The sequence below is a fragment of the Pecten maximus genome, chromosome 12 (genome assembly GCF_902652985.1).
Source record: "Pecten maximus chromosome 12, xPecMax1.1, whole genome shotgun sequence".
Taxonomy (NCBI): Eukaryota; Metazoa; Mollusca; class Bivalvia; order Pectinida; family Pectinidae; genus Pecten; species Pecten maximus.
In genome coordinates, this window is record NC_047026.1 from 5,287,742 (window position 1) to 5,314,807 (window position 27,066).

The 27,066-nt window shown below is 43.9% G+C and overlaps 1 protein-coding gene across 3 annotated transcripts; it reads left to right on the forward strand.

Moving 5' to 3' along the window:
- Positions 1 to 399: 399 nt before the first annotated feature.
- LOC117339923 (cytochrome P450 26A1-like) lies at positions 400 to 26,795 on the forward strand. Of its 3 annotated transcripts, none has more exons than XR_004535337.1 (6): positions 400 to 528; positions 17,327 to 17,540; positions 18,672 to 19,163; positions 20,066 to 20,497; positions 21,006 to 22,355; positions 22,471 to 26,795. XR_004535337.1 is itself a non-coding variant. In XM_033901635.1 (5 exons), the coding sequence occupies exons 2-5, from the start codon at positions 17,328 to 17,330 to the stop codon at positions 21,354 to 21,356; spliced, it is 1,488 nt and encodes a 495-aa protein (XP_033757526.1). In that variant the 5' UTR covers positions 400 to 528; position 17,327; the 3' UTR covers positions 21,357 to 26,795. The 3 variants fall into 3 exon arrangements, 1 of the variants encoding a protein (XP_033757526.1); XR_004535338.1 differs by having other exon boundaries at positions 21,006 to 22,115; positions 22,152 to 26,795; XM_033901635.1 differs by having other exon boundaries at positions 21,006 to 26,795.
- Positions 26,796 to 27,066: the final 271 nt, after the last annotated feature.

The window sequence follows — 27,066 nt, forward strand, 5'->3', positions numbered from 1 at the left end:
GGTACATACTCATGTATTCACGCACTTGGTCTGGAAACAGCGTTTCGCGGCGTTACCATTATATAAAATTTAAAACGAATCCGTGAATATAATATCTTAAATAAAATTTTGATACCTCAACGTGAAAAGGGGATAAGTATATAGGTAGAGTATTCATGTTGTGCAACCGTATGTCCGTGCGTACATGTAATTCAATTGGTTACGTCCGTCTTAACTTCTGAGGTCTTGCGTTCGAATGCTGTCAGGCGGTTGTTCTTTTACTATCTGCTGCAGAACGCTATGACTTGTTAAAAGAATAATCTAGATATCAGTGTAAGCTATTATAGCCCGTGTGGGTTTACCTACGATAAAATATCGTAACATCTTAAATACGTGTTGACAAAATGTATGAATGGGGGCGGTGGGTGTCATGAACTGGTCAGGCCGACTTGTTACTATACATACCCCGTACTACTACGATTTAGCGTACACAGGTGAGAATAGACAAGGTGAGATGTAACATCACAAACACGTGCAGCAATATATCAGGTAAGATATATATTTATATACGTATAAATGTCCGACTCCATTTTAATGACACATATATGTACATAATTTATTCCCCGCGTGTACTGGTTAAACTTTATGGGTGTTCCAATGCGGAACAGACTCTAATGCAATACTGTTACAAAAGGCACAGGGACTTGATTTCTGGAGATCCCAACCAACGATCCATAATAGTATATGTATTATACAAAATGTAATACGTATGGGCCGCGGGTTGCGGGTTCGTGCCAAGTCCCTGTGCCATAAGTGTGTAATATTGCGGCTCGAAGTTACGTATTATGCGACTTATGTTAAATCAGTTGTCTAAAAGTTTAAGCTAAAATCAGCCTTTATATCTTGATGCTTAGTCTGTAAATAGGTTTTATGGTGGCGTATTAGTTCCGTGTTACAATAGAATATTTATGTCACCGACTTCGGACTTAAAACTTGAGTTATGTATTATGGTGAAACAGAATTATAAGTTGCGCAATCATAAATTGTATTTGAATTGGAACTTTCGCGTAACAACACTGTGTGTCTGTCGACATTTCAATCAAACTGCTGGACGAACTCGCAATAGGTATTACTAATCAATCAATTTGTTTATAAAAGTGTCGTATATCACAATTACATTATACAAGTTTACAGTTACAAAGTTTGAAACATAATTAAACATCGAGGATGAGCCATCTTAACCATTATACAATTTAAGATATAAAATATTGATATGTCAAAAAGAACTGTTAAAATAAGTATTTTTTAGATAAATAAAACCAATCACAAAATCACAAATTCCAATCCACAGAACAGGTGAGTGGGACAGCCCCTACCTACCAAACTCCCTGAAATCGTACTTACATTTACATAAAATGATTAAAAGATTTATTTTACAATTACCGCATTAAAACATTATGTCTTTAAAAGTAGTATTGAATGAAGTGAATAAATACATATAATAATATACATGTATTATACATAAAAACATAGGTGTCTTGCTCTACATAGTAGTGGAATTTAGTTCCCCAAGGGTTGTGGGAGCACCATCAGTGTATAGTCTGCTAATATATATGATTTACTTCAAATACCTTCCCGCGGTCTGCTAGCATCAACAACTCTCAATGTTAAATAAACGACGATAGATCGATAACTCTCAATGTCGTTTTAAATAAACAACGATAGATCGATAACTCTCAATGTCGTTTTCAATGAACGACGATAGATCGATAACTCTCAATGTGGTTTTGAATAAACAACGATAGATCGATAACTCTCAATGTCGTTTTCAATAAACAACGATAGATCGATAACTCTCAATGTCGTTTTCAATAAACGACGATAGATCAATAACTCTCAATGTTTAATAAACGACGATAGATCAATAACTCTCAATGTCATTTTAATATAAACGCCTATAGATAAGTGTTTTAGGGAGGCTTATTAACAAATTAAAATCCCGATCAATGCTATTTCCATGGAGGGGGTCGCGCGTGTATAAATTTTCAAGCTAAAGAAAAGTACTGACTCATTCAAACTACATATTTAAGCGCAACTTTCTTCTTGACTAATTTGATTTTTAACTGTAAACAATGGAACTGTTTTACCGATATAGTTAGGGTTCTAAATTAGGAATCTTCCTCCAAAAAATGGAGGGTTCGTCATTTGTCATAATGGGGATATACCTTTCGCTTTGGGCAATACAGCATCTACAGTATTGTAATAATTGACGCAGAGTCGACCAAGATTCAAATTTATGGCTAACTTGTTTAGTTTAGAACTCGCATTACTTTGATTTTGACTTAGTTCATACTTATTATACCATGTGTCAATCAAAGTCTCCAAATAGATTGACCATGGTCCGAAATTTGACCATATATTCACTTAATCCATAACATAGTAATTATAACCTCAATTAGTTTCACAATCACCCATAACGACCCTTTTTTTTTTTTTACCGAAATCAGAATGACCTGGTCGCATTTACCATTCGGCTAGCCTCGGCCGATTCCGGTACCCTTCATCATTCGGTACGGAATCGGCCGAGGTGTGACGAGTGCGCATTGACCTCAAATGATGGACCGACCTCGAATTTGACCTCGTATGTACGGAAACTCGGTTTGGATTTTAACTGTCCTGACTTTGACCTCAGTGAACTTGACCTCGGGTTGATGTATAAATATACTATGACAAACAATGATGTAGGTCGATAAGTGAGTATGATAGTACTAAAGTGTATACTTAGAGATAAAAACTTATGTAAAGTATACCTACAGTTCAGGCGACGCAGAGTTCACCGGGTCACTTCGAGCCTGTTACATACCTATCTTGGTCACACCAAACTGTTACCAAATTTGGAGTCGATGTGCGATCGGCTAAAATTAGTCTTTCAAATGATAAATGGTTTTCTATTAAATTTGTAATCAACTCTCTCTATGCGAGGGACGATTTACATTTCCTGCTCTGCGATTTAAAAGTTACCCGACATGGAAACACACCACATCGCTAAACCTACTTCTGATGTTTTTTTTACACACATATGTAAATACATTGCGATCCAGGTATTCATATAATGTAATAGTGACTTCCACTAGGGTCATGTCAGGATATCGGGCCATTTAAACGTTCTTTTTAAATTAAGCTGCGGTTATTTCTGGCTAGGCGACTGGTTGCCGTAGATCGTGAGTTCGAAGCCCGATCTGAGCACGAGTCATAAAGTTGTCTTCCTTCGTCAATTGTGTTACTATATTATATAAATAACAGCTTCATAGGCGCAGACGTTTGATGACATACCGTCCATCTGTCATTTGAATCACTTTGCTTGTCAGGGCCTAGTTTTTGACCTGAGATAAAAACTTTGTACATTGTACATAACTATTTCAAAATACAGGAGAGTGTCGACCGCGTGTTACAACTACGATCCTGGCGCCTTGTTTACAGTTGTTGATTTTTTTGTTCTTTGTTTTGGCATTGTCTTCGTGTTTTCTTGACAGTACGAATGTGCTGTTTTTGTCATGCTGGAGTGCGGCATACTGAAGCGGTCAATACATCGTCATTATTTAGAGTTATTGCCCTTTGTTTTGTTTTTTCCGGGCAAAATTTTGTGTGTGTTTTATTGTTAATCATAAGTATATTCATTAAAACATTAAATCAAGTCAACACGGATCGACCCGGTTTGAGTACGGACTCGCTGCGGTCTAACACGGTTTCTCTCGGTTTGTATCACCGTAGCTCACCGTGGCTTTAAACGCTAGTAGAGTAAACTACTTCGGTTTTCTGTTTAGGTTCAGTATTACTAATCTCTTGTTTAGGTGATGGGACGGAGAGGCATATGAGAGGGTTGGGGATGGGGCGGAGAGGCATATGAGAGGGTTGGGGATGGGGCGGAGAGACATATGAGAGGGGTAGGGATGGGGCGGAGAGACATATGAGAGGGTTGGGGATGGGACGGAGAGGCATATGAGAGGGTTGGGGATGGGGCGGAGAGGGATATGAGAGGGGTAGGGATGGGGCGGAGAGACATATGAGAGGGGTGGGGATGGGACGGAGAGGCATATGAGAGGGTTGGGGATGGGGCGGAGAGACATATGAGAGGGTTGGGGATGGGGCGGAGAGACATATGAGAGGGTTGGGGATGGGGCGGAGAGACATATGAGAGGGGTGGGGATGGGGCGGAGAGACATGGGAGAGGGGTAGGGATGGGACGGAGATGCATATGAGAGGGGTGGGGCGGAGAGGCATAGGAGAGGGGTAGGGATGGGACGGAGAGGCATAGGAGAGGGGTGGGGCGGAGAGGCGTATGAGAGGGGTAGGGATGGGGCGGAGAGGGATAGGAGAGGGGTGGGGATGGGACGGAGAGGCATATGAGAGGGGTAGGGATGGGGCGGAGAGGGATAGGAGAGGGGTGGGAAGGAGAGGCATATGAGAGGGGTAGGGATGGGGCGGAGAGGCATATGAGAGGGGTGGGGATGGGGCGGAGAGGGATATGAGGGGGTTGGGGATGAGGCGGAGAGGGATATGAGAGGGTTGGGGATGGGGCGGAGAGATATGAGAGGGGTGGGGATGGGGCGGAGAGGCATATGAGAGGGGTGGGGATGGGGCGGAGAGGGATAGGAGAGGGGTGGGGATGGGGCGGAGAGGCATATGAGAGGGGTAGGGATGGGGCGGAGAGGGATATGAGAGGGGTGGGGATGAGGCGGAGAGGGATATGAGAGGGGTGGGGATGGGGCGGGGAGACATATGAGAGGGGTGGGGATGGGGCGGGGAGGGATAGGAGAGGGGTGGGGATGGGGCGGAGAGAGATAGGAGAGGGGTGGGGATGGGACGGAGAGGGATAGGAGTAAAGTATACCTACAGTTCAGGCGACGCAAAGTTCACCGGGTCACCTCGAGCCTGTTACATACCTATCTTCGTCACACCAAACTGTTACCAAATTTGGAGTCGATGTGCGATCGGCTAAAATTAGTCTTTCAAATGATAAATGGTTTTCTATTAAATTTGTAATCAACTCTCTCTATGCGAGGGACGATTTACATTTCCTGCTCTGCGATTTAAAGGTTAACCAACTTGGAAACACACCACATCGTTTAACCTACTTCAGATGTTTTTTTTTACACATATGTAAATACATTGCGATCCAGGTATTCATATAATCTAATAGACGACTTCCACTAGGGTCATGTCAGGATATCGGGCCATTTAAACGTTCTTTTTAAATTAGCTGCGGGTATTTCTGGCTAGGCGATTGGTTGCCGTAGGTCGTGAGTTCGAAGCCCGATCTGGGCACGAGTCATAAAGTTGTCTTCCTTCGTCAATTGTGTTACTATATTATATAAATAACAGCTTCATAGGCGCAGACGTTTTATGACATACCGTCCATCTGTCATTTGAATCACTTTGCTTGTCAGGGCCTAGTTTTTGACCTGAGATAAAACTTTGTACATTGTACATAACTATTTCAAAATACAGGAGAGTGTCGACCGCGTGCTACAACTACGATCCTGGCGCCTTGTTTACAGTTGTTGATTTTTTTGTTCTTTGTTTTGGCATTGTCTTCGTGTTTTCTTGACAGTACGAATATGTTGTTTTTGTCATGCTGGAGTGCAGCATACTGAAGCGGTCAATACTTCGTCATTATTTAGAGTTATTGCCATTTGTTTTGTTTTTTTCCGGACAGAATTTTGTGTGTGTTTTATTGTTAGTCATAAGTATATTTATTAAAACATTAAATCAAGTCAACACGGATCGACCCGGTTTGAGTACGGACTCGCTGCGGTCTAACACGGTTTCTCTCGGTTTGTATCACCGTAGCTCACCGTGGCTTTAAACGCTAGTAGAGTAAACTACTTCGGTTTTCTGTTTAGGTTCAGTATTACTAATCTCTTGTTTAGGTGATGGGACGGAGAGGCATATGAGAGGGTTGGGGATGGGGCGGAGAGACATATGAGAGGGGTGGGGATGGGGCGGAGAGACATATGAGAGGGTTGGGGATGGGGCGGAGAGACATATGAGAGGGGTGGGGATGGGGCGGAGAGACATGGGAGAGGGGTAGGGATGGGACGGAGATGCATATGAGAGGGGTGGGGCGGAGAGGCATAGGAGAGGGATAGGGATGGGACGGAGAGGCATAGGAGAGGGGTGGGGCGGAGAGGCATATGAGAGGGGTATAGGGATGGGGCGGAGAGGGATATGAGAGGGGTGGGGATGGGGCGGGGAGTACTATGAGAGGGGTTGGGATTGGACGGAGAGGCATATGAGAGGGGTGGGGATGGGGCGGAGAGGCATATGAGAGGGGTAGGGATGGGGCGGAGAGGTATATGAGAGGGGTGGGGATGGGGCGGAGAGGCATATGAGAGGGGTGGGGATGGGGCGGAGAGGCATATGAGAGGGGTGGGGATGGGGCGGGGAGGGATAGGAGAGGGGTAAGGATGGGGCGGGGAGGGATATGAGAGGGGTGGGGATGGGGCAGAGAGGCATATGAGAGGGGTGGGGATGAGGCGGAGAGGTATATGAGAGGGGTGGGGATGGGGCGGGGAGGGATATGAGAGGGGTGGGGATGGGGCGGAGAGGTATATCAGAGGGGTGGGGATGGGGCGGAGAGGCATATGAGAGGGGTGGGGATGGGGCGGAGAGGGATATGAGAGGGGTGGGGATGGGGCGAGGAGGGATATGAGAGGGTGGGGATGGGGCGGAGAGGTATATGAGAGGGGTGGGGATGGGGCGGGGAGGGATATGAGAGGGGTGGGGATGGGGCGGAGAGGTATATCAGAGGGGTGGGGATGGGGCGGAGAGGCATATGAGAGGGGTGGGGATGGGGCGGAGAGGGATATGAGAGGGGTGGGGATGGGGCGAGGAGGGATATGAGAGGGTGGGGATGGGGCGGAGAGGTATATGAGAGGGGTGGGGATGGGGCGGAGAGGTATATGAGAGGGGTGGGGATGGGGCGGGGAGGGATATGAGAGGGGTGGGGATGGGGCGGAGAGGTATATCAGAGGGGTGGGGATGGGGCGGAGAGGGATATGAGAGGGGTGGGGATGGGGCGGAGAGGCATATGAGAGGGGTGGGGATGGGGCGGAGAGGGATATGAGAGGGGTGGGGATGGGGCGGAGAGGCATATGAGAGGGGTGGGGATGGGGCGGAGAGGCATATGAGAGGGGTGGGGATTGGACGGAGAGGCATATGAGAGGGGTGGGGATTGGACGGAGAGGCATATGAGAGGGGTGGGGATGGGGCGGAGAGGTATATGAGAGGGGTGGGGATGGGGCGGAGAGGCATATGAGAGGGGTGGGGATGGGGCAGAGAGGCATATGAGAGGGGTGGGGATGGGGCGGAGAGGGATATGAGAGGGGTGGGGATGGGGCGGAGAGGGATATGAGAGGGGTGGGGATGGGGCGGAGAGGGATATGAGAGGGGTGGGGATGGGGCGGGGAGGGATATCAGAGGGGTGAGGATGGGGCGGAGAGGTATATCAGAGGGGTGGGGATGGGGCGGAGAGGCATATGAGAGGGGTGGGGATGGGGCGGGGAGGGATATGAGAGGGGTGGGGATGGGGCGGAGAGGCATATGAGAGGGGTGGGGATGGGGCGGAGAGGGATATGAGAGGGGTGGGGATGGGGCGGGGAGGTATATCAGAGGGGTGGGGATGGGGCGGAGAGGGATATGAGAGGGGTGGGGATGGGGCGGAGAGGCATATGAGAGGGGTGGGGATTGGACGGAGAGGCATATGAGAGGGGTGGGGATGGGGCGGGGAGGGATATGAGAGGGGTGGGGATGGGGCGGAGAGGCATATGAGAGGGGTGGGGATGGGGCGGAGAGGCATATGAGAGGGTGGGGATGGGGCGGAGAGGTATATGAGAGGGGTGGGGATGGGGCGGAGAGGTATATGAGAGGGGTGGGGATGGGGCGGGGAGGGATATGAGAGGGGTGGGGATGGGGCGGAGAGGCATATGAGAGGGGTCGGGGATTGACATGTTTTCGATCTTAAAATAGAAATATATGTGTACAAAGTTTCGTGTGAGGTGTTGGGGTTTAGATTGTTGATAATCATAATCAATATTGCCTAGGTCACCAAGAGGCCAATGTCACCTGTACGATCAGATAGCGTATCTATAAAACAGTCTGGAAAACACGATCGATCAGAATCTAATCAGTCTGGGGACTTTCACGTCAGGCAATATATTGTCAACAGTTGCAGAGTCGTGGGGTCGGCTAACAACGGATTCCTACTCAAAATGCCACGCGCATCGCCAAGATCAGGATTAACCTATCACAGATTCATCTTTTAGGCTCTCCATCCAAATCCAGACAGACAGCTTGTCCTTTCCACGACGTCCGCCATCAAGTAACAAATCGGATGATTATGTGATATATATATATAACGTATGAAACTTTTTTTAAAATGAAAACTTAACATTGGCGCAGTGGTATAAGCTGTGGGCATTTCTATAACTGGGCGATTATGTGCCGTAGATCGTAAGTTCGAGGCCCGGTCAGGGCACGAGTCATAAAATTGTCTACTTTTGTTAATTGTGATACTATATTTACTATACATGTATGTATATTTTCTTCCCGAAACGAAGATCTGTGTTTGGTCCACATAATACCTGGTATCTTTTGGGAAGTTATCAAAACCACATATCTTTGTAAAAAAAAAAAAAAAAAAAAAATCACTATCTTAAATTTTTTTTTTTTGTACTATTGTATTCTGAAATTTTTAACGAGTCCCTGTGATATTGGCCACATCATAAACGTCAAAACAGCCTTAACACACCAGGATTTGTCTAAATACACAAGGGACGTACCGTATTCTCAGGTACCCAGGACCCTACCGCACGGTCTCTATCAGCTATTAGTTCTGATCCGCGGTATTATCACATACAATTAATCGAAGGAGTTTATGTCTACACGTAAATGGCTAGTTAGTATGATTTCTTTTCCTGGACACGACAAGAGTATCAGAAAAAAATTCTTACGTACATTGTAAGCTATTTACTTTGTCTACTGATACAGGTAGCTTTTGGATTCCAGGTAAAAGACTAATTTGTATCGATAGTCGGTCGTGATCAGGTGAACATTTTCATCAATATATCTTATATATAACTAGGTTATAGAAAATTAATTGTACATAATTATATCAAGCATGAAAACAGATTTGTCGTTACATCGTCCTTAAATACGACCTAAGATTACTCTTTTAAAAATTAATGCACGCGAGTAATAAAATATATACTTTATAGATCTCCCGGAGTATGAACTGTCACCACCGATTTATTTCTGAACTAGTTTAAGAGTCCAAATGATCTCGTGCCCCCAGTATGACCTAACACGACAATTTAGAATGATCAGATAGCTTTAAAAGCTAATGAATAATAGCCCAGTTCTAAAAAAAGGTCCTTACAAAATAACTCGGAACTATAGGTTTTTTGTCTAGCTATGGTGTCAGAGGTCTATTGGGTCATGACCTGATGGCACAGTGAACTCGGGCACTGACCCTAGCTAGCTCGCTGCGATAACTAGCTGAATATGTAATGTGGAGTAATATTTAGCTTTGGGAAGGAAAGGTTGGGTACTTAAAGCCAGACTCCCAGCAGAACAGGTAGGTTACCAACGTCTAGTCATTGCGGTATTTCTGATCAAGTTTATTTCTACTAATATTGAATTATTGAGCATTAGACTAACGATTTATTGTACGTACATTGTAGCAAGCACTGCTGACAGATCATTGATGGCGTGAATATGAAATTTCAATTATTTTATAGTTTATTACCAGACATTACAGCCACAGAAGAAGCCCGAGTTTCCTCTGGCCCTGACACCATGTCTGGTGTCAGGGCCAGAGGAAACTCGGGCTGCCACGGAAGGTGATTCACATTTACAACGTCTGATGTGTTTGATAATGTATGATCTATAAATAACTACAAAGAACTTGTCGATGCTGACAGGGACGGTTTCTAGTACAGGTGATTAAATTGGTTATGTACATACACTTATACATTCTGGATAAAATGTAGGTCTTCGTAACACTGATAAAAAGGAAGATATGCAGAAGGATATATACATCCGTTCTGCTACGATTGTTCATAGATGTAGACGATAATTGAAGAAATGCACAGATATACTGAAATTTCAGGTATAAGCAGTAGAAGTATGAGAGATGTAGGGGTGTGGGGATGTCAGGTATAGAGATGTAGGGGTGTGGGGATGTCAGGTATAGAGATGTAGGGGTGTGGGGATGTCAGGTGTAGAGATGTAGGGGTGTGGGGATGTCAGGTATAGAGAAGTAGGGGTGTGGGGATGTCAGGTATAGAGAAGTAGGGGTGTGGGGATGTCAGGTGTAGAGAAGTAGGGGTGTGGGGATGTCAGGTGTAGAGAAGTAGGGGTGTGGGGATGTCAGATATAGAGATGTAGGGGTGTGGGGATGTCAGGTGTAGAGATGTTAGGGTGTGGGGATGTCAGGTATAGAGATGTAGGGGTGTGGGGATGTCAGGTATAGAGATGTTAGGGGTGTGGGGATGTCAGGTGTAGAGATGTAGGGGTGTGGGGATGTCAGGTATAGAGATGTTAGGGTGTGGGGATGTCAGGTGTAGAGATGTAGGGGTGTGGGGATGTCAGGTGTAGAGATGTAGGGGTGTGGGGATGTCAGGTGTAGAGATGTAGGGGTGTGGGGATGTCAGGTGTAGAGATGTAGGGGTGTGGGGATGTCAGGTATAGATATGTTAGGGTGTGGGGATGTCAGGTGTAGAGATGTAGGGGTGTGGGGATGTCAGGTATAGAGATGTAGGGGTGTGGGGATGTCAGGTATAGAGATGTTAGGGTGTGGGGATGTCAGGTGTAGAGATGTAGGGGTGTGGGGATGTCAGGTATAGAGATGTTAGGGGTGTGGGGATGTCAGGTGTAGAGATGTAGGGGTGTGGGGATGTCAGGTTAGAGATGTAGGGGTGTGGGATGTCAGGTATAGAGATGTTAGGGGTGTGGGGATGTCAGGTAGTAGAGATGTTAGGGGTGTGGGGATGTCAGGTGTAGAGATGTAGGGGTGTGGGGATGTCAGGTATAGAGATGTAGGGGTGTGGGGATGTCAGGTGATAGAGATGTAGGGGTGTGGGGATGTCAGGTGTAGAGATGTAGGGGTGTGGGGATGTCAGGTGTAGAGATGTAGGGGTGTGGGGATGTCAGGTATAGAGATGTTAGGGGTGTGGGGATGTCAGGTAGTAGAGATGTAGGGGTGTGGGGATGTCAGGTGTAGAGATGTAGGGGTGTGGGGATGTCAGGGATAGAGATGTAGGGGTGTGGGGATGTCAGGTATAGAGATGTAGGGGTGTGGGGATGTCAGGTATAGAGATGTAGGGGTGTGGGGATGTCAGGTATAGAGATGTAGGGGTGTGGGGATTCAGGTATAGAGATGTAGAGGTGTGGGGATGTCAGGTATAGAGATGTAGGGGTGTGGGGATGTCAGGTATAGAGATGTAGGGGTGTGGGGATGTCAGGTGTAGAGATGTAGGGGGTGTGGGGATGTCAGGTATAGAGATGTAGGGGTGTGGGGATGTCAGGTGTAGAGATGTAGGGGTGTGGGGATGTCAGGTGTAGAGATGTAGGGGTGTGGGGATGTCAGGTATAGAGATGTAGGGGTGTGGGGATGTCAGGTGTAGAGATGTAGGGGTGTGGGGATGTCAGGTATAGATATGTAGGGGTGTGGGGATGTCGTGTATAGAGATGTAGGGGTGTGGGGATGTCAGGTGTAGAGATGTAGGGGTGTGGGGATGTCAGGTATAGAGATGTAGGGGTGTGGGGATGTCAGGTGTAGAGATGTAGGGGTGTGGGGATGTCAGGTGTATAGAGATGTAGGGGTGTGGGGATGTCAGGTGTAGAGATGTAGGGGTGTGGGGATGTCAGGTGTAGAGATGTAGGGGTGTGGGGATGTCAGGTGTAGAGATGTAGGGGTGTGGGGATGTCAGGTGTAGAGATGTAGGGGTGTGGGGATGTCAGGTGTAGAGATGTAGGGGTGTGGGGATGTCAGGTGTAGAGATGTAGGGGTGTGGGATGTCAGGTATAGAGATGTAGGGGTGTGGGGATGTCAGGTGTAGAGATGTAGGGGTGTGGGGATGTCAGGTATAGAGATGTAAAGGTGTGGGGATGTCAGGTATAGAGATGTATGGGTGTGGGGATGTCAGGTGTAGAGATGTAGGGGTGTGGGGATGTCAGGTATAGAGATGTAGGGGTGTGGGGATGTCAGGTATAGAGATGTAGGGGTGTGGGGATGTGGGGATGTCAGGTATAGAGATGTAGGGGTGTGGGGATGTCAGGTATAGAGATGTAGGGGTGTGGGGATGTCAGGTATAGAGATGTAGGGGGTGTGGGGATGTCAGGTATAGAGATGTAGGGGTGTGGGGGATGTCAGGTATAGAGATGTAGGGGTGTGGGGATGTCAGGTGTAGAGATGTAGGGGTGTGGGGATGTCAGGGTATAGAGATGTAGGGGTGTGGGGATGTCAGGTGTAGAGATGTAGGGGTGTGGGATGTCAGGTATAGAGATGTAGGGGTGTGGGTATGTCATGTGTAGAGATGTAGGGGGTGTGGGGATGTCAGGTGTAGAGATGTAGGGGTGTGAGGATGTCAGGTATAGAGATGTAGGGGTGTGGGGGATGTCAGGTATAGAGATGTAGGGGTGTGGGGATGTCAGGTATAGAGATGTAGGGGTGTGGGTATGTCAGGTATAGAGATGTAGGGGTGTGGGGATGTCAGGTGTAGAGATGTAGGGGTGTGGGGATGTCAGGTGTAGAGATGTAGGGGGTGTGGGGATGTCAGGTATAGAGATGTAGGGGTGTGGGGATGTCAGGTGTAGAGATGTAGGGGTGTGGGGATGTCAGGTATAGAGATGTAGGGGGTGTGGGGATGTCAGGTATAGAGATGTAGGGGGTGTGGGGATGTCAGGTATAGAGATGTAGGGGTGTGGGGATGTCAGGTGTAGAGATGTAGGGGGTGTGGGGATGTCAGGTATAGAGATGTAGGGGGTGTGGGGATGTCAGGTATAGAGATGTAGGGGATGTGGGGATGTCAGGTATAGAGATGTAGGGGTGTGGGGATGTCAGGTGTAGAGATGTAGGGGGTGTGGGGATGTCAGGTGTAGAGATGTAGGGGGTGTGGGGATGTCAGGTATAGAGATGTAGGGGTGTGGGGATGTCAGGTGTAGAGATGTAGGGGTGTGGGGATGTCAGGTGTAGAGATGTAGGGGTGTGGGGATGTCAGGTATAGAGATGTAGGGGTGTGGGGATGTCAGGTGTAGAGATGTAGGGGTGTGGGGATGTCAGGTATAGAGATGTAGGGGTGTGGGGATGTCAGGTATAGAGATGTAGGGGTGTGGGGATGTCAGGTGTAGAGATGTAGGGGTATGGGGATGTCAGGTATAGAGATGTAGGGATGGGGATGTCAGGTATAGAGATGTAGGGGTGTGGGGATGTCGGGTGTAGAGATGTAGGGGGTGTGGGGATGTCAGGTGTAGAGATGTAGGGGGTGTGGGGATGTCAGGTATAGAGATGTCAGGTATAGAGATGTAGGGGTGTGGGGATGTCAGGTATAGAGATGTAGGGGTGTGGGGATGTCAGGTGTAGAGATGTAGGGGTGTGGGGATGTCAGGTGTAGAGATGTAGGGGTGTGGGGATGTCAGGTGTAGAGATGTAGGGGTGTGGGGATGTCAGGTGTAGAGATGTAGGGGTTTGGGGATGTCAGGTGTAGAGATGTAGGGGTGTGGGGATGTCAGGTATAGAGATGTAGGGGTGTGGGGATGTCAGGTATAGAGATGTAGGGGTGTGGGGATGTCAGGTATAGAGATGTAGGGGTGTGGGGATGTCAGGTATAGAGATGTAGGGGTGTGGGGATGTCAGGTGTAGAGATGTAGGGGTGTGGGGATGTCAGGTATAGAGATGTAGGGGGTGTGGAGATGTCATGTGTAGAGATGTAGGGGTGTGGGGATGTCAGGTGTAGAGATGTAGGGGTGTGGGGATGTCAGGTATAGAGATATATAGGTGTGGGTATGTCATGTGTAGAGATGTAGGGGTGTGGGGATGTCATGTGTAGAGATGTAGGGGGTGTGGGGATGTCAGGTGTAGAGATGTAGGGGTGTGGGGATGTCATGTGTAGAGATGTAGGGGTGTGGGGATGTCAGGTGTAGAGATGTAGGGGTGTGGGGATGTCAGGTGTAGAGATGTAGGGGTGTGGGGATGTCAGGTATAGAGATGTAGGGGTGTGGAGATGTCATGTGTAGAGATGTAGGGGTGTGGGGATGTCAGGTGTAGAGATGTAGGGGTGTGGGGATGTCAGGTATAGAGATATATAGGTGTGGGTATGTCATGTGTAGAGATGTAGGGGTGTGGGGATGTCAGGTGTAGAGATGTAGGGGTGTGGGGATGTCAGGTATAGAGATATATAGGTGTGGGTATGTCATGTGTAGAGATGTAGGGGTGTGGGGATGTCAGGTATAGAGATGTAGGGGTGTGGGGATGTCAGGTATAGAGATGTAGGGGTGTGGGTATGTCAGGTGTAGAGATGTAGGGGTGTGGGTATGTCATGTGTAGAGATGTAGGGGTGTGGGGATGTCAGGTGTAGAGATGTAGGGGTGTGGGGATGTCAGGTGTAGAGATGTAGGGGTGTGGAGATGTCAGGTATAGAGATGTAGGGGTGTGGGGATGTCAGGTGTAGAGATGTAGGGGTGTGGGTATGTCATGTGTAGAGATGTAGGGGTGTGGGGATGTCAGGTGTAGAGATGTAGGGGTGTGGGGATGTCAGGTGTAGAGATGTAGGGGTGTGGGGATGTCAGGTGTAGAGATGTAGGGGTGTGGGGATGTCAGGTATAGAGATGTAGGGGTGTGGAGATGTCAGGTATAGAGATGTAGGGGTGTGGGGTGTCAGGTGTAGAGATGTAGGGGTGTGGGGATGTCAGGTGTAGAGATGTAGGGGTGTGGGGATGTCAGGTGTAGAGATGTAGGGGTGTGGGGATGTCAGGTGTAGAGATGTAGGGGTGTGGGGATGTCAGGTATAGAGATGTAGGGGTGTGGGGATTCAGGTATAGAGATGTAGGGGTGTGGGGATGTCAGGTATAGAGATGTAGGGGTGTGGGGATGTCAGGTATAGAGATGTAGGGGTGTGGGGATGTCAGGTGTAGAGATGTAGGGGGTGTGGGGATGTCAGGTATAGAGATGTAGGGGTGTGGGGATGTCAGGTGTAGAGAAGTAGGGGTGTGGGGATGTCAGGTATAGAGATGTAGGGGTGTGGGGATGTCAGGTATAGAGATGTAGGGGTGTGGGGATGTCAGGTGTAGAGATGTAGGGGTGTGGGGATGTCAGGTATAGAGATGTAGGGGTGTGGGGATGTCAGGTATAGAGATGTAGGGGTGTGGGGATGTCAGGTATAGAGATGTAGGGATGTGGGGATGTCAAGTATAGAGATGTAGGGGTGTGGGGATGTCAGGTGTAGAGATGTAGGGGTGTGGAGATGTCAGGTGTAGAGATGTAGGGGTGTGGGGATGTCAGGTGTAGAGATGTAGGGGTGTGGGGATGTCAGGTGTAGAGATGTAGGGGTGTGGGGATGTCAGGTGTAGATATGTAGGGGTGTGGGGGATGTCAGGTATAGAGATGTAGGGGTGTGGGGATGTCAGGTATAGAGATGTAGGGGTGTGGGGATGTCAGGTATAGAGATGTAGGGGTGTGGGGATGTCAGGTGTAGAGATGTAGGGGTGTGGGGATGTCGGGTATAGAGATGTAGGGGTGTGGGGATGTCAGGTATAGAGATGTAGGGGTGTGGGGATGTCAGGTATAGAGATGTAGGGGTGTGGGGATGTCAGGTATAGAGATGTAGGGGTGTGGGGATGTCAGGTGTAGAGATGTAGAGGTGTGGGGATGTCAGGTATAGAGATGTAGGGGTGTGGGGATGTCAGGTGTAGAGATGTAGGGGTGGGGATGTCAGGTGTAGAGATGTAGGGGTGTGGGGATGTCAGGTATAGAGATGTAGGGGTGTGGGGATGTCAGGTATAGAGATGTAGGGGTGTGGGGATGTCAGGTGTAGAGATGTAGGGGTGTGGGAATGTCAGGTGTAGAGATGTAGGGGTGTGGGGATGTCAGGTGTAGAGATGTAGGGGTGTGGGGATGTCAGGTATAGAGATGTAGGGGTGTGGGGATGTCAGGTGTAGAGATGTAGGGGTGTGGGGATGTCAGGTATAGAGATGTAGGGGTGTGGGGATGTCAGGTGTAGAGATGTAGGGGTGTGGGGATGTCAGGTGTAGAGATGTAGGGGTGTGGGGATGTCAGGTGTAGAGATGTAGGGGTGTGGGGTTGTCAGGTGTAGAGATGTAGGGGTGTGGGGATGTCAGGTATAGAGATGTAGGGGTGTGGGGATGTCAGGTATAGAGATGTAGGGGTGTGTGGATGTCAGGTGTAGAGAAGTAGGGGTGTGGGGATGTCAGGTATAGAAATGTAGGGGTGTGGGTATGTCAGGTATAGAGATGTAGGGGTGTGGGGATGTCAGGTATAGAGATGTAGGGGTGTGGGGATGTCAGGTGTAGAGATGTAGGGGTGTGGGGATGTCAGGTATAGAGATGTAGGGGTGTGGGGATGTCAGGTGTAGAGATGTAGGGGTGTGGGGATGTCAGGTGTAGAGATGTAGGGGTGTGGGGATGTCAGGTGTAGAGATGTAGGGGTGTGGGGTTGTCAGGTGTAGAGATGTAGGGGTGTGGGGATGTCAGGTATAGAGATGTAGGGGTGTGGGGATGTCAGGTATAGAGATGTAGGGGTGTGGGGTTGTCAGTTAGAGATGTAGGGGTGTGGGGATGTCAGGTATAAGATGTAGGGTGTGGGGATGTCAGGTATAGAGATGTAGGGGTGTGGGGATGTCGGTATAGAGAAGTAAGGGTGTGGGATGTCAGGTATAAATTAGGGTTGGGGGATGTCAGATATAGAGATGTAGGGGTGTGGGGATTCAGATATAGAGATTAGGGGTGTGCAGTATGTATGTGTAATGATTTTATAGGGTGTGCGTGTATCCTCAGGTATAAAATGTGGGTGGTGGGGATTCACATTATAGAAAGTAGGTGGTTTGGTTTATGTCAGTGTAGAGATTAATGGTGTGACTCAGGTGTAAGAATAGGGGGGGCATGTTTAGATAATAGATACTATGTATTGTGTGGAGAATTCAATTATACTCAGTAGATTTTGTTTGTCGGGGAATAATGTCAGGTTTAGAACAGTAGGGAGTTTCATGTCATATACTAGAAGTAGGTTGTGCAATGTTATTGGAAAATATACATCATGATTTCTGATTTTTAGGATGGAAATATCTGCTCAGTTCCTTCTGGCTGACCCAGTATGGAAGCTTGCTGGATTACTAACTGTTCTGCTGACTGTTCCATCATTACTGAAGTGGGGATGGCAGGTCTACATAAACAGGGTTTATCCAGCAAACAAAGCTTCAACAAAACCTCTACCCCCAGGGACACTTGGGTACCCGATCATAGGGGAGACAATCCATTTCATACTCAAGGTAAGATATTCTTACACTTATTTGTCAGGGGAGACAATCCAATTCATACTCAAGGTAAGACATTCTTACACTGATTTGTCAGGGGAGACAATCAAATTTAAACTCAAGGTAAGATATTCTTCCTGTAATTAGTCAGTGGAGACATTCCAATTTATACTCAAGGCAAGATATTCTTACACTGATTAGTCAGGGGAGACAATCCATTTCATACTCAAGGTAAGATATTCTTCCTGTAATTAGTCAGTGGAGACATTCCAATTTATACTCCAGGGAAGGCATTCTTCCTCTGATTAGTCAGGAGAGACAATCCAGTTTATACTCCAGGTAAAACATTCTTCCTCTAATAAGTCGGGGGAGACAATCCATATTATACTGAATGTTAGACATTCTTTCTCTAATTAGTCAGGGGAGACAATCCAATTTATACTTGAGGTGAGATATCTTAAGGGGCATCTAAACAGCAAATCCAGCCAAAACAGTTGATATTTTACAAGGCTATACATCCCTACTAGGGTGTTATATATATATATATAGGTTTGGTTATTTTTGTGGCTTAGAATTATTCCATGCTACAACTTACCACAAAGTAACTCTATAGAAGAAATTGTTAGCATCTACATCAAATTATTTGTGATTTTAAGACACTACATGTCCAAACAAACATTTTGGTATATTACATGACTATTTTTGTGCAATTTTTAAGCTATTTATTCGTGTTTGAAATTCAACATTATTCTCCTATATAGATGACCCTTAATCTAATTTGTCGGGAGACAATCAAATTGACAGGAAAATTTTATCTTTCTTATTAGCATCTCTGATGTATGCATGTTCATATATCACAACCAGCATTTTTGTATCATACATGATTTAAAGATATACTCCTTCAATTTTCATCTGCAAAATCCAGATTTCATCAAAGTTAAAAAAAATTCTTAGCTTAAAATTTCAATTAGAAAGCCATAATTGGAATCTAGGACAGCATCTTATGCCTTCCTATGGGAAATTTTACCAGGAAAGTTAAGAAATTTCCTAAAGTTAAAGAATTTTGATGAAACTGGGGCCCGACGATTGTAACCGAACACAGTCAATGAAATGTTTGTAAGTACAATGTATACCTATTTGTTTCAGTTTGCCGAATACTACCATGAGAGGCGACGTAAATACGGAACGATCTACAAAACACATTTAATGGGCCGTCCAACTATCCGTGTCAGTGAGGCAGAGTACTTGAAGACGATTGTAAATGGCGAGAATACAATTGTCGTGTCACAATGGCCTGAAGCTACCCAACGTATCCTTGGATCTGGCGCTCTGTCGATGATGTACGGAGAGACTCACAAAATACGTAAGAAATATGTTGCTGCGGCCTTCTCCCAAAAAGCACTGCAGTCCTACATCCCAAGTTTTCAGACAATATGTCGTCAGGCGTTTGCAGACTGGAAGAAACGTAGAAATATCCTTGCTTTCGAGGAATGTAAGACGTTGACATTCAAGATTGCCACTAAAGTATTGATAGGATTTCAGTACGATGAATCGTCCGACCTTGTTAGTCTGTTTGAAGAAATGATGTACAACACTTTCTCTCTACCTATCAACCTACCTGGGTTCGGTCTATATAAGGTAAGTTATGGTCCGGTTAATAAAGATCCACATGTGGGGAGGTCTAGAAGTCGTTGTTTTTATAGAGATAAACAAGATGAAGTAAAGAAATTGTCGACTGTTTTAAACAAAATTAGAAAAAATGATCTTAAAGTTAAAACTTCTACTGTTCAAACTTATTTTGAAATATCAAGTGCTTCCTTAAAATACCAAAATGCTCTTTGTCAGTACTAGACTCCTTTATTTGAAGAGTTCGGTCAGAGTGTATAATATGGTGTACTGTCCAGCCACCTCCGAAGTATTATAACACCATTTATTATACCTTATGTAAGATTCTCGCCTTATTATTGGTCAATTCCTAATCACATGACCTGAAACAATATGCAGTGTCAGAAACAGCGGTCAACATTGCCGTGGGATATTGCAATGTTCCCCGCTCCGCCCGAAAACGCACGATTGTTTCTTACGGAAAATCCCGAACATTGAGAAGGGAGACAATTCTTACAAACGCAACAGTGACACAGACAACTTGTAAACATGGAGCAGACATCCAAGAGGTTTGCCTCAATATTTGAGGAGGATATCGATAAATTGATATCTATTCGGTATAATAAAATAAATAGTGCCCTTGTCTGAGGGGAATATGGAGGATTGTTTCCCCTCGAGAACATTGTATTCCCTCGCCTTTCGGCTCGGGAAGATAATGTTCCCTCGGGGAAACAATCCTCCATATTCCCCTCAGACAAGGGCACTATTTATATAGTACTCTCCAGCCACCTCCAACATATTATAACACCATGTATTGTCCAACCACCTCCGAAGTATTATAACACCATGTGTGTGTAATGAATAACCATGTGTACCAAAGACCATGTATTGAGAACAACAATGTTATTCATACTAGACAACAATGTATTTTTCAGGGTTTGAAAGCTAAACAGAAGGTTGTAGCAGAGATTGATAAATGCCTGAAAAGGATCGAGGAGGAGGGTAGTGAACAGGATTTTACAACAGCGATGCATTTCATCCTACATTCCCAGGAAGGGGACATCACTATTCCACGAGAGGAGCTCTGCGAGGCCGCAAATGAGCTGTTATTCACCGGACACGACACAACCTCAAGTACACTCTGCTCCGTGTTGATGTATCTTGGGAAAAACAAAGAATACCTGGACAGACTGCGAACCGAACTCAGAGACAATGATTTATTGGATTATGAGGATGACAGAGTCGATCTGAACGTAACGAAGCTGAATTCTCTCCCCTTCCTCCACTGTGTAATGAAGGAGGTTTTAAGACTCGCTCCACCAGTTGGTGCTGGCTTCAGACGCGCAATCAAAACCTTTGAACTCGGGGTGAGTATACACCAATCTCGTTATCCAGAATATCTAATTAATATATGTGTTAAATATATGCCATATTATATGTTGTACTTTTATCTAAATATGTCTATTTAACATTTGAATAATTCAATTAAGAAATTGTTTTCATATAATATTTTCACATTTACGATCTTTTGAAATGGAGACAGGCATTGTAACAAAATGTTGTCAGGAACTTGTGTTAAAAAACCCAGTGAATAATCAATGTTCAGAAAATTCAACTAAATGTTGTAATCGATAATTAAAAAAAACACCGGTGGCCGAGTGGTTAAGGTGTCCCGACACTTTATCACTAACCCTCCACCTCTGGGTCATGAGTTCGAAACCTATGTGGGGCAGTTGCCTAGTACTGACCATAGGCTGGTGGTTTTTCTCCGGGTACTCCAGCTTTCCTCCACCTCCAAAACCTGGCACGTCCTTAAATGACCCTGGCTGTTAATAGGACCCTTAAAAAAAATAAAACCAATTTGTTTTCTTGTAGGACTATCAGGTCCCAGAAGGCTGGACGGTGTGCTTCGGGATTCGTGAAACTCATCATAATTCTCCAGTATTCTCAAAAGCACTCGAGTTCAACCCTGACAGATGGATGGAAGAAGTATCTGACCTTGGAAAGCAAGAAACTGGAAAGTTTAATTTTCTGCCATTCGGTTATGGAGGAAGGGTTTGTATTGGGAAAGAGTATGCTAAATTGCTTACAAAAGTCTTTATTGTAGAGTTATGTCGAATTTGTGATTGGGACCTGGAGAATGAGGACATTCAGATGTCATATATCCCGATTACCAAGCCAAAAGATCTTTTACCAATCCATATCTATAACAAGGGAGGTAACTAGATCATGCAGGGTTCTTCTGTATTTGACAAGATTAATCACTGCAGGCACAAAGTATCTTTGTATATTACAGGGGAGGTAATTTTGATCAGGTCGTTGTATTTCTGTATTTGACAGGGAAGGAAATAAGATCAGACAAAAAGTGTCTGTATATTACAGGGGAGGTAATTAGATCAGACAAAAAGTGTCTCTGTACATTACAGGGGAGGTAATTAGATCAGACAAAATGTGTCGCAGTACATTACAGGGGAGGTAATTGGATCAGACAAAAAGTGTCTCTGTACCTTACAGGGGAGGTAATTAGACCAGACAAAAAGTGTCTCTGTACATTACAGGGGAGGTAATTAGACCAGACACTTTGTACATTACAGGGGAGGTAATTAGACCAGACAAAAAGTGTCTATATATTACAGAGGAGGTATTTAGATCAGACAAAAAGTGTCTGTATATTACAGGGGAGGTAGTTAGATCAGACAAAGTGTCTCTGTACTTTACAGGGGAGGCAATTAGATCAGACAAAGTGTCGGTATATTACAGGGGAGGGAATTAGATCAGACAAAAAGTGTCTCTGTACATTACAGGAGAGGTAATTAGATCAGACAAAATGTGTCACTGTACATTACAGGGGAGGTAATTAGATCAGACAAAATGTGTCACTGTACATTACAGGGGAGGTAATTAGATCAGACAAAAAGTGTCTCTGTACCTTACAGGGGAGGTAATTAGACCAGACAAAAAGTGTATCTGTACATTACAGGGGAGGTAATTAGACCAGACACTTTGTACATTACAGGGGAGGTAATTAGACCAGACAAAAAGTTTCTCCGTACATTACAGAGGTAATTAGATCAGACAAAAAGTGTCTGTGTACGTTACAGGGGAGGTAATTAGATCAGACAAAAAAATATTACAGGGGAGGTAAGTAGATCAGACAAAAAGTGTCTATATATTACAGGGGAGGTAATTAGATCAGACAAAAAGTGTCTGTATATTACAGGGGAGGTAAAAAAAGTGTCTGTATATTACAGGGGAAGTAATTGGATCAGAGAAAAAGTGTCTGTATATTACAGGGGAAGTAATTGGATCAGAGAAAAAGTGTCTGTATATTACAGGGGAGGTAATTGGATCAGAGAAAAAGTGTCTGTATATTACAGGGGAGGTAATTGGATCAGAGAAAAAGTGTCTGTATATTACAGGGGAGGTAGTTGGATCAGAGAAAAAGTGTCTCTGTACATTTCAGGGGAGGTAACTAGATCAGATACAATGGTGAGAAAAAAACCCAGTAAAGTTAAACAGCTATGTGAAATCATTTTGGGAAGGGAGAGAAATCCCGGTGTCTATAAAAAGATGTGATATTATATTTATTTTCCCGGTGAAATAAGCTTGATATAAATTATATGTATACATTTTATATATGTGTGAGATTTTATGTAATGCACTTTTTATATTTCTACAAGTTTATTATTGAAATTTTAATCCATGCAGTAGTAATTGTTGGTACATGTGTAGGTATGTGAAATTCATTTAGATGTGATGAAAAAGATCCATTTTATTCAAATGGAAAATTATAAAAACACAAATATTTTTCACTAAACCATGTAATTAATGTTCATTGATGTATTGATTTTAAAGTTTATTTTGGAAGAAATGAAACTGTTTTTCACACAATGAAATCGTACAGGGTTTGTTTTCAATGTTAACATTTTGTCCGAGTTTATGTATGTCCAAATTTTGGAATAAAAACATGTTAAAGGAAAATTTTAGGGATATCTTGCTTTGCTTACCAGTGTACTGGCCTGTGTATATTTGTGTAAGGCAGAGAATTTTATATGTTTATATAGCATACCGGTGTATAAGGCCAATAACAGAATGTTTGTTTTTCATGATCTATTTAGCTATTTATATGTATGTATATGTAGACAAATGTCCAGACTTTTTAAAATCAATTGATTATTTGTACTTGCATGTATCTCGGTGACTTCAGATCTCGCAAATTGTGTTATGTTGGTAGAAATATTGAAAAAATTAACTGAGAATCGACTGGACTTCTCTTAGTCGTTAATTTGAAATTACACAAACAAACATATAGGTACAGTAAAGGAAATCGGACAGTCGAAAAACATAAATATTTTTCACTTGGTCTTATCATGATTGTACAATTGCAATATATCACAATGCTGTAAGAAAATGCAGTAGTTCATCAATAACCACTCAGTACTTCACCAATAACCACTCAGTTCTTCATCAGTAACCACTCAGTACTTCATCAATAACCACTAAGTTCTTCATCAGTAACCACTCAGTACTTCATCAATAACCACTCAGTACTTCATTAATAACCACTCAGTTCTTCATCAGTAACCATTCAGTACTTCATCAATAACCACTCAGTTCTTCATCAATTACCACTCAGTTCTTCAATAACCACTCAGTTCTACATCAATAACACTCAGTACTTCATCAATAACCACTCAGTACTTCATCAGTAACCACTCAGTTCTTCAATAACCACTCAGTTCTTCATCAATAACCACTCATTTCTTTATCAATAACCACTCATTTCTTCATCAATAACCACTCAGTACTTCATCAATAACCACTCATTTCTTTATCAATAACCACTCATTTCTTCATCAATAACCACTCAGTACTTCATCAATAACAACTCATTTCTTCATCAATAACCACTCAGTACTTCATCAATAACCACTCAGTTCTTCATCAATAACCACTCAGTTCTTCATCAATTACCACTCAGTACTTCATCAATAACCACTCCGTTCTTCATCAATAACCACTCAGTACTTTATCAATAACCACTCAGTTCTTCATCAGTAACCACTCAGTTCTACATCAATAACACTCAGTTCTAAATCAATAACCACTCAGTTCTTCATCAATTACCACTCAGTTCTTCAATAACCACTCAGTACTTCATCAGTAACCACTCAGTTCTTCATCAGTGACCACTCAGTTCTTCATCAATAACCACTCAGTTCTTCATCAATAACCACTCAGTACTTCATCAATAACCACTCAGTACTTCATCAATAACACTCAGTTCTTCATAAATAACACTCAGTTCTTCATCAATAACACTCAGTTCTTCATCAGTAACCACTCAGTTCTACATCAATAACCACTCTGTTCTTCAATAACCACTCAGTACTTCATCAATAACTACTCAGTTCTTCATCAATAACCACTCAGTTCTTCATCAATAACACTCAGTTCTTCATCAATTACCACTCAGTTCTACATCAATAACTACTCAGTACTTCATCAATAACACTCAGTTCTTCATCAATAACACTCAGTTCTTCATAAATAACACTCAGTTCTTCATCAATAACACTCAGTTCTTCATCAGGAACCACTCAGTTCTACATCAATAACCACTCTGTTCTTCAATAACCACTCAGTTCTTCATCAATTACCACTCAGTTCTTCATCAATAACCACTCAGTACTTCATCAGTGACCACTCAGTACTTCATCAATAACTACTCAGTTCTTCATCAATAACTACTCAGTTCTTCATCAATTACCACTCAGTTCTTCAATAACCACTCAGTACTTCATCAATAACCACTCAGTTCTTCATCAATAACACTCAGTTCTTCATCAATTACCACTCAGTTCTTCAATAACCACTCAGTTCTTCATCAGTAACGACTCAGTTCTACATCAATAACCACTCAGTTCTACATCAATAACCACACAGTTCTTCATCAGTAACCACTCAGTTCTTCATCAATAACCACTCAGTTCTTCATCAATAACACTCAGTTCTTCATCAATAACCACTCAGTTCATCATCAATAACACTCAGTTCTTCATCAATAACACTCAGTTCTTCATCAGTGACCACTCAGTTCTTCATCAATAACCACTCAGTTCTTCATCAATAACACTCAGTTCTTCATCAGTGACCACTCAGTACTTCATCAATAACCACTCAGTTCTTCATCAGTAACAACTCAGTTCTACATCAATAACCACTCAGTTCTTCATCAGTGACCACTCAGTTCTTCATCAATAACCACTCAGTTCTTCATCAATAACCACTCAGTACTTCATCAGTGACCACTCAGTTCTTCATCAATTACCACTCAGTTCTTCATCAGTAACAACTCAGTTCTACATCAATAACCACTCAGTTCTTCATCAGTGACCACTCAGTTCTTCATCAATAACCACTCAGTTCTTCATCAATAACCACTCAGTACTTCATCAGTGACCACTCAGTTCTTCATCAATTACCACTCAGTTCTTCAATAACCACTCAGTTCTTCATCAGTAACCACTCAGTTCTTCATCAGTAACCACTCAGTTCTTCATCAATAACACTCAGTTCTTCATCAATAACACTCAGTTCTTCATCAGTAACCACTCAGTTCTACATCAATAACCACTCAGTACTTCATCAATAACCACTCAGTTCTTCATCAGTAACCACTCAGTTCTACATCAATAACCACTCAGTACTTCATCAATAACACTCAGTACTTCATCAGTAATCACTCAGTACTTCATCAGTGACCACTCAGTTCTTCATCAATAACACTCAGTTCTTCATCAATAACCACTCAGTTCTTCATCAATAACCACTCAGTTCTACATCAATTACCACTCAGTTCTACATCAATAACCACTCAGTACTTCATCAATAACCACTCAGTTCTACATCAATAACCACTCAGTACTTCATCAATAACCACTCAGTACTTCATCAATAACCACTCAGTACTTCATCAGTGACCACTCAGTTCTTCATCAATAACCACTTGGTACTTCATCAATAACCACTCAGTTCTTCATCAATAACCACTCGATACTTCATCAATAACCACTCAGTTCTTCATCAATAACACTCAGTTCTTCATCAGTAATCACTCAGTACTTCATCAGTAATCACTCAGTACTTCATCAGTAATCACTCAGTACTTCATCAGTAACCACTCAGTTCTTCATAAGTAACTACTGTTTAATTCATCATTCACCACTCAGTACTTCATCAATAACCACTCAGTTATATTTTTCTCATAGTGCTACAATCCTGCGAGACTATTGCTGTAAATATGGTACAATATGGCAGTTATCTGGTCGTTTTGTTTTTCCTTTAGTGCTAAAAACCTATTTAAAATCTGCTTTTGTAGAATATATATCCGGTATATAAGACATAGTGCTAAGACCAGATAAAAAATCTGCTCATATCTTATTATACAGTATATTATATTACCACATTTATCCTCAAATAAGCCCCCTCCCCTAGTGTAAAAGTTTGGTATTAAACTTTGGGGAAGGCTTATTTGTATACAGGGGCTTTCTTGTGGATAAATATTGTGGTGTTATATCATGAGTTAACATGATTTGTCATATTTTTCTGTATGCCAACCTGGTAATAATCTGCTTTAACGCAATAAAATGTTATGTAAATAGATTTAGAAGTTTGTGTCTTCTATACACATGTTCACACGTCTTCTATACACATGTTCACACATCTTCTATACACATGTACACATGTCGTCTATACACATGTACACGTCATCTATACACATGTTCACACGTCTTCTATACACATGTTCACACATCTTCTATACACATGTACACATGTCGTCTATACACATGTACACATGTCGTCTATACACATGTTCACACATCTTCTATACACATGTACACATGTCGTCTATACACATGTACACATGTCGTCT

Excerpts from the sequence above, each read along its gene's own strand:
- LOC117339923 (XM_033901635.1), top strand. The coding sequence starts at position 17,328 with ATGGAAATATCTGCTCAGTTCCTTCTGGCTGACCCAGTATGGAAGCTT. Across the intron at positions 17,541-18,671 it reads CAATCCATTTCATACTCAAG|TTTGCCGAATACTACCATGA; the intron begins GTAAGATATTCT and ends TATTTGTTTCAG. Across the intron at positions 19,164-20,065 it reads CTGGGTTCGGTCTATATAAG|GGTTTGAAAGCTAAACAGAA; the intron begins GTAAGTTATGGT and ends TGTATTTTTCAG.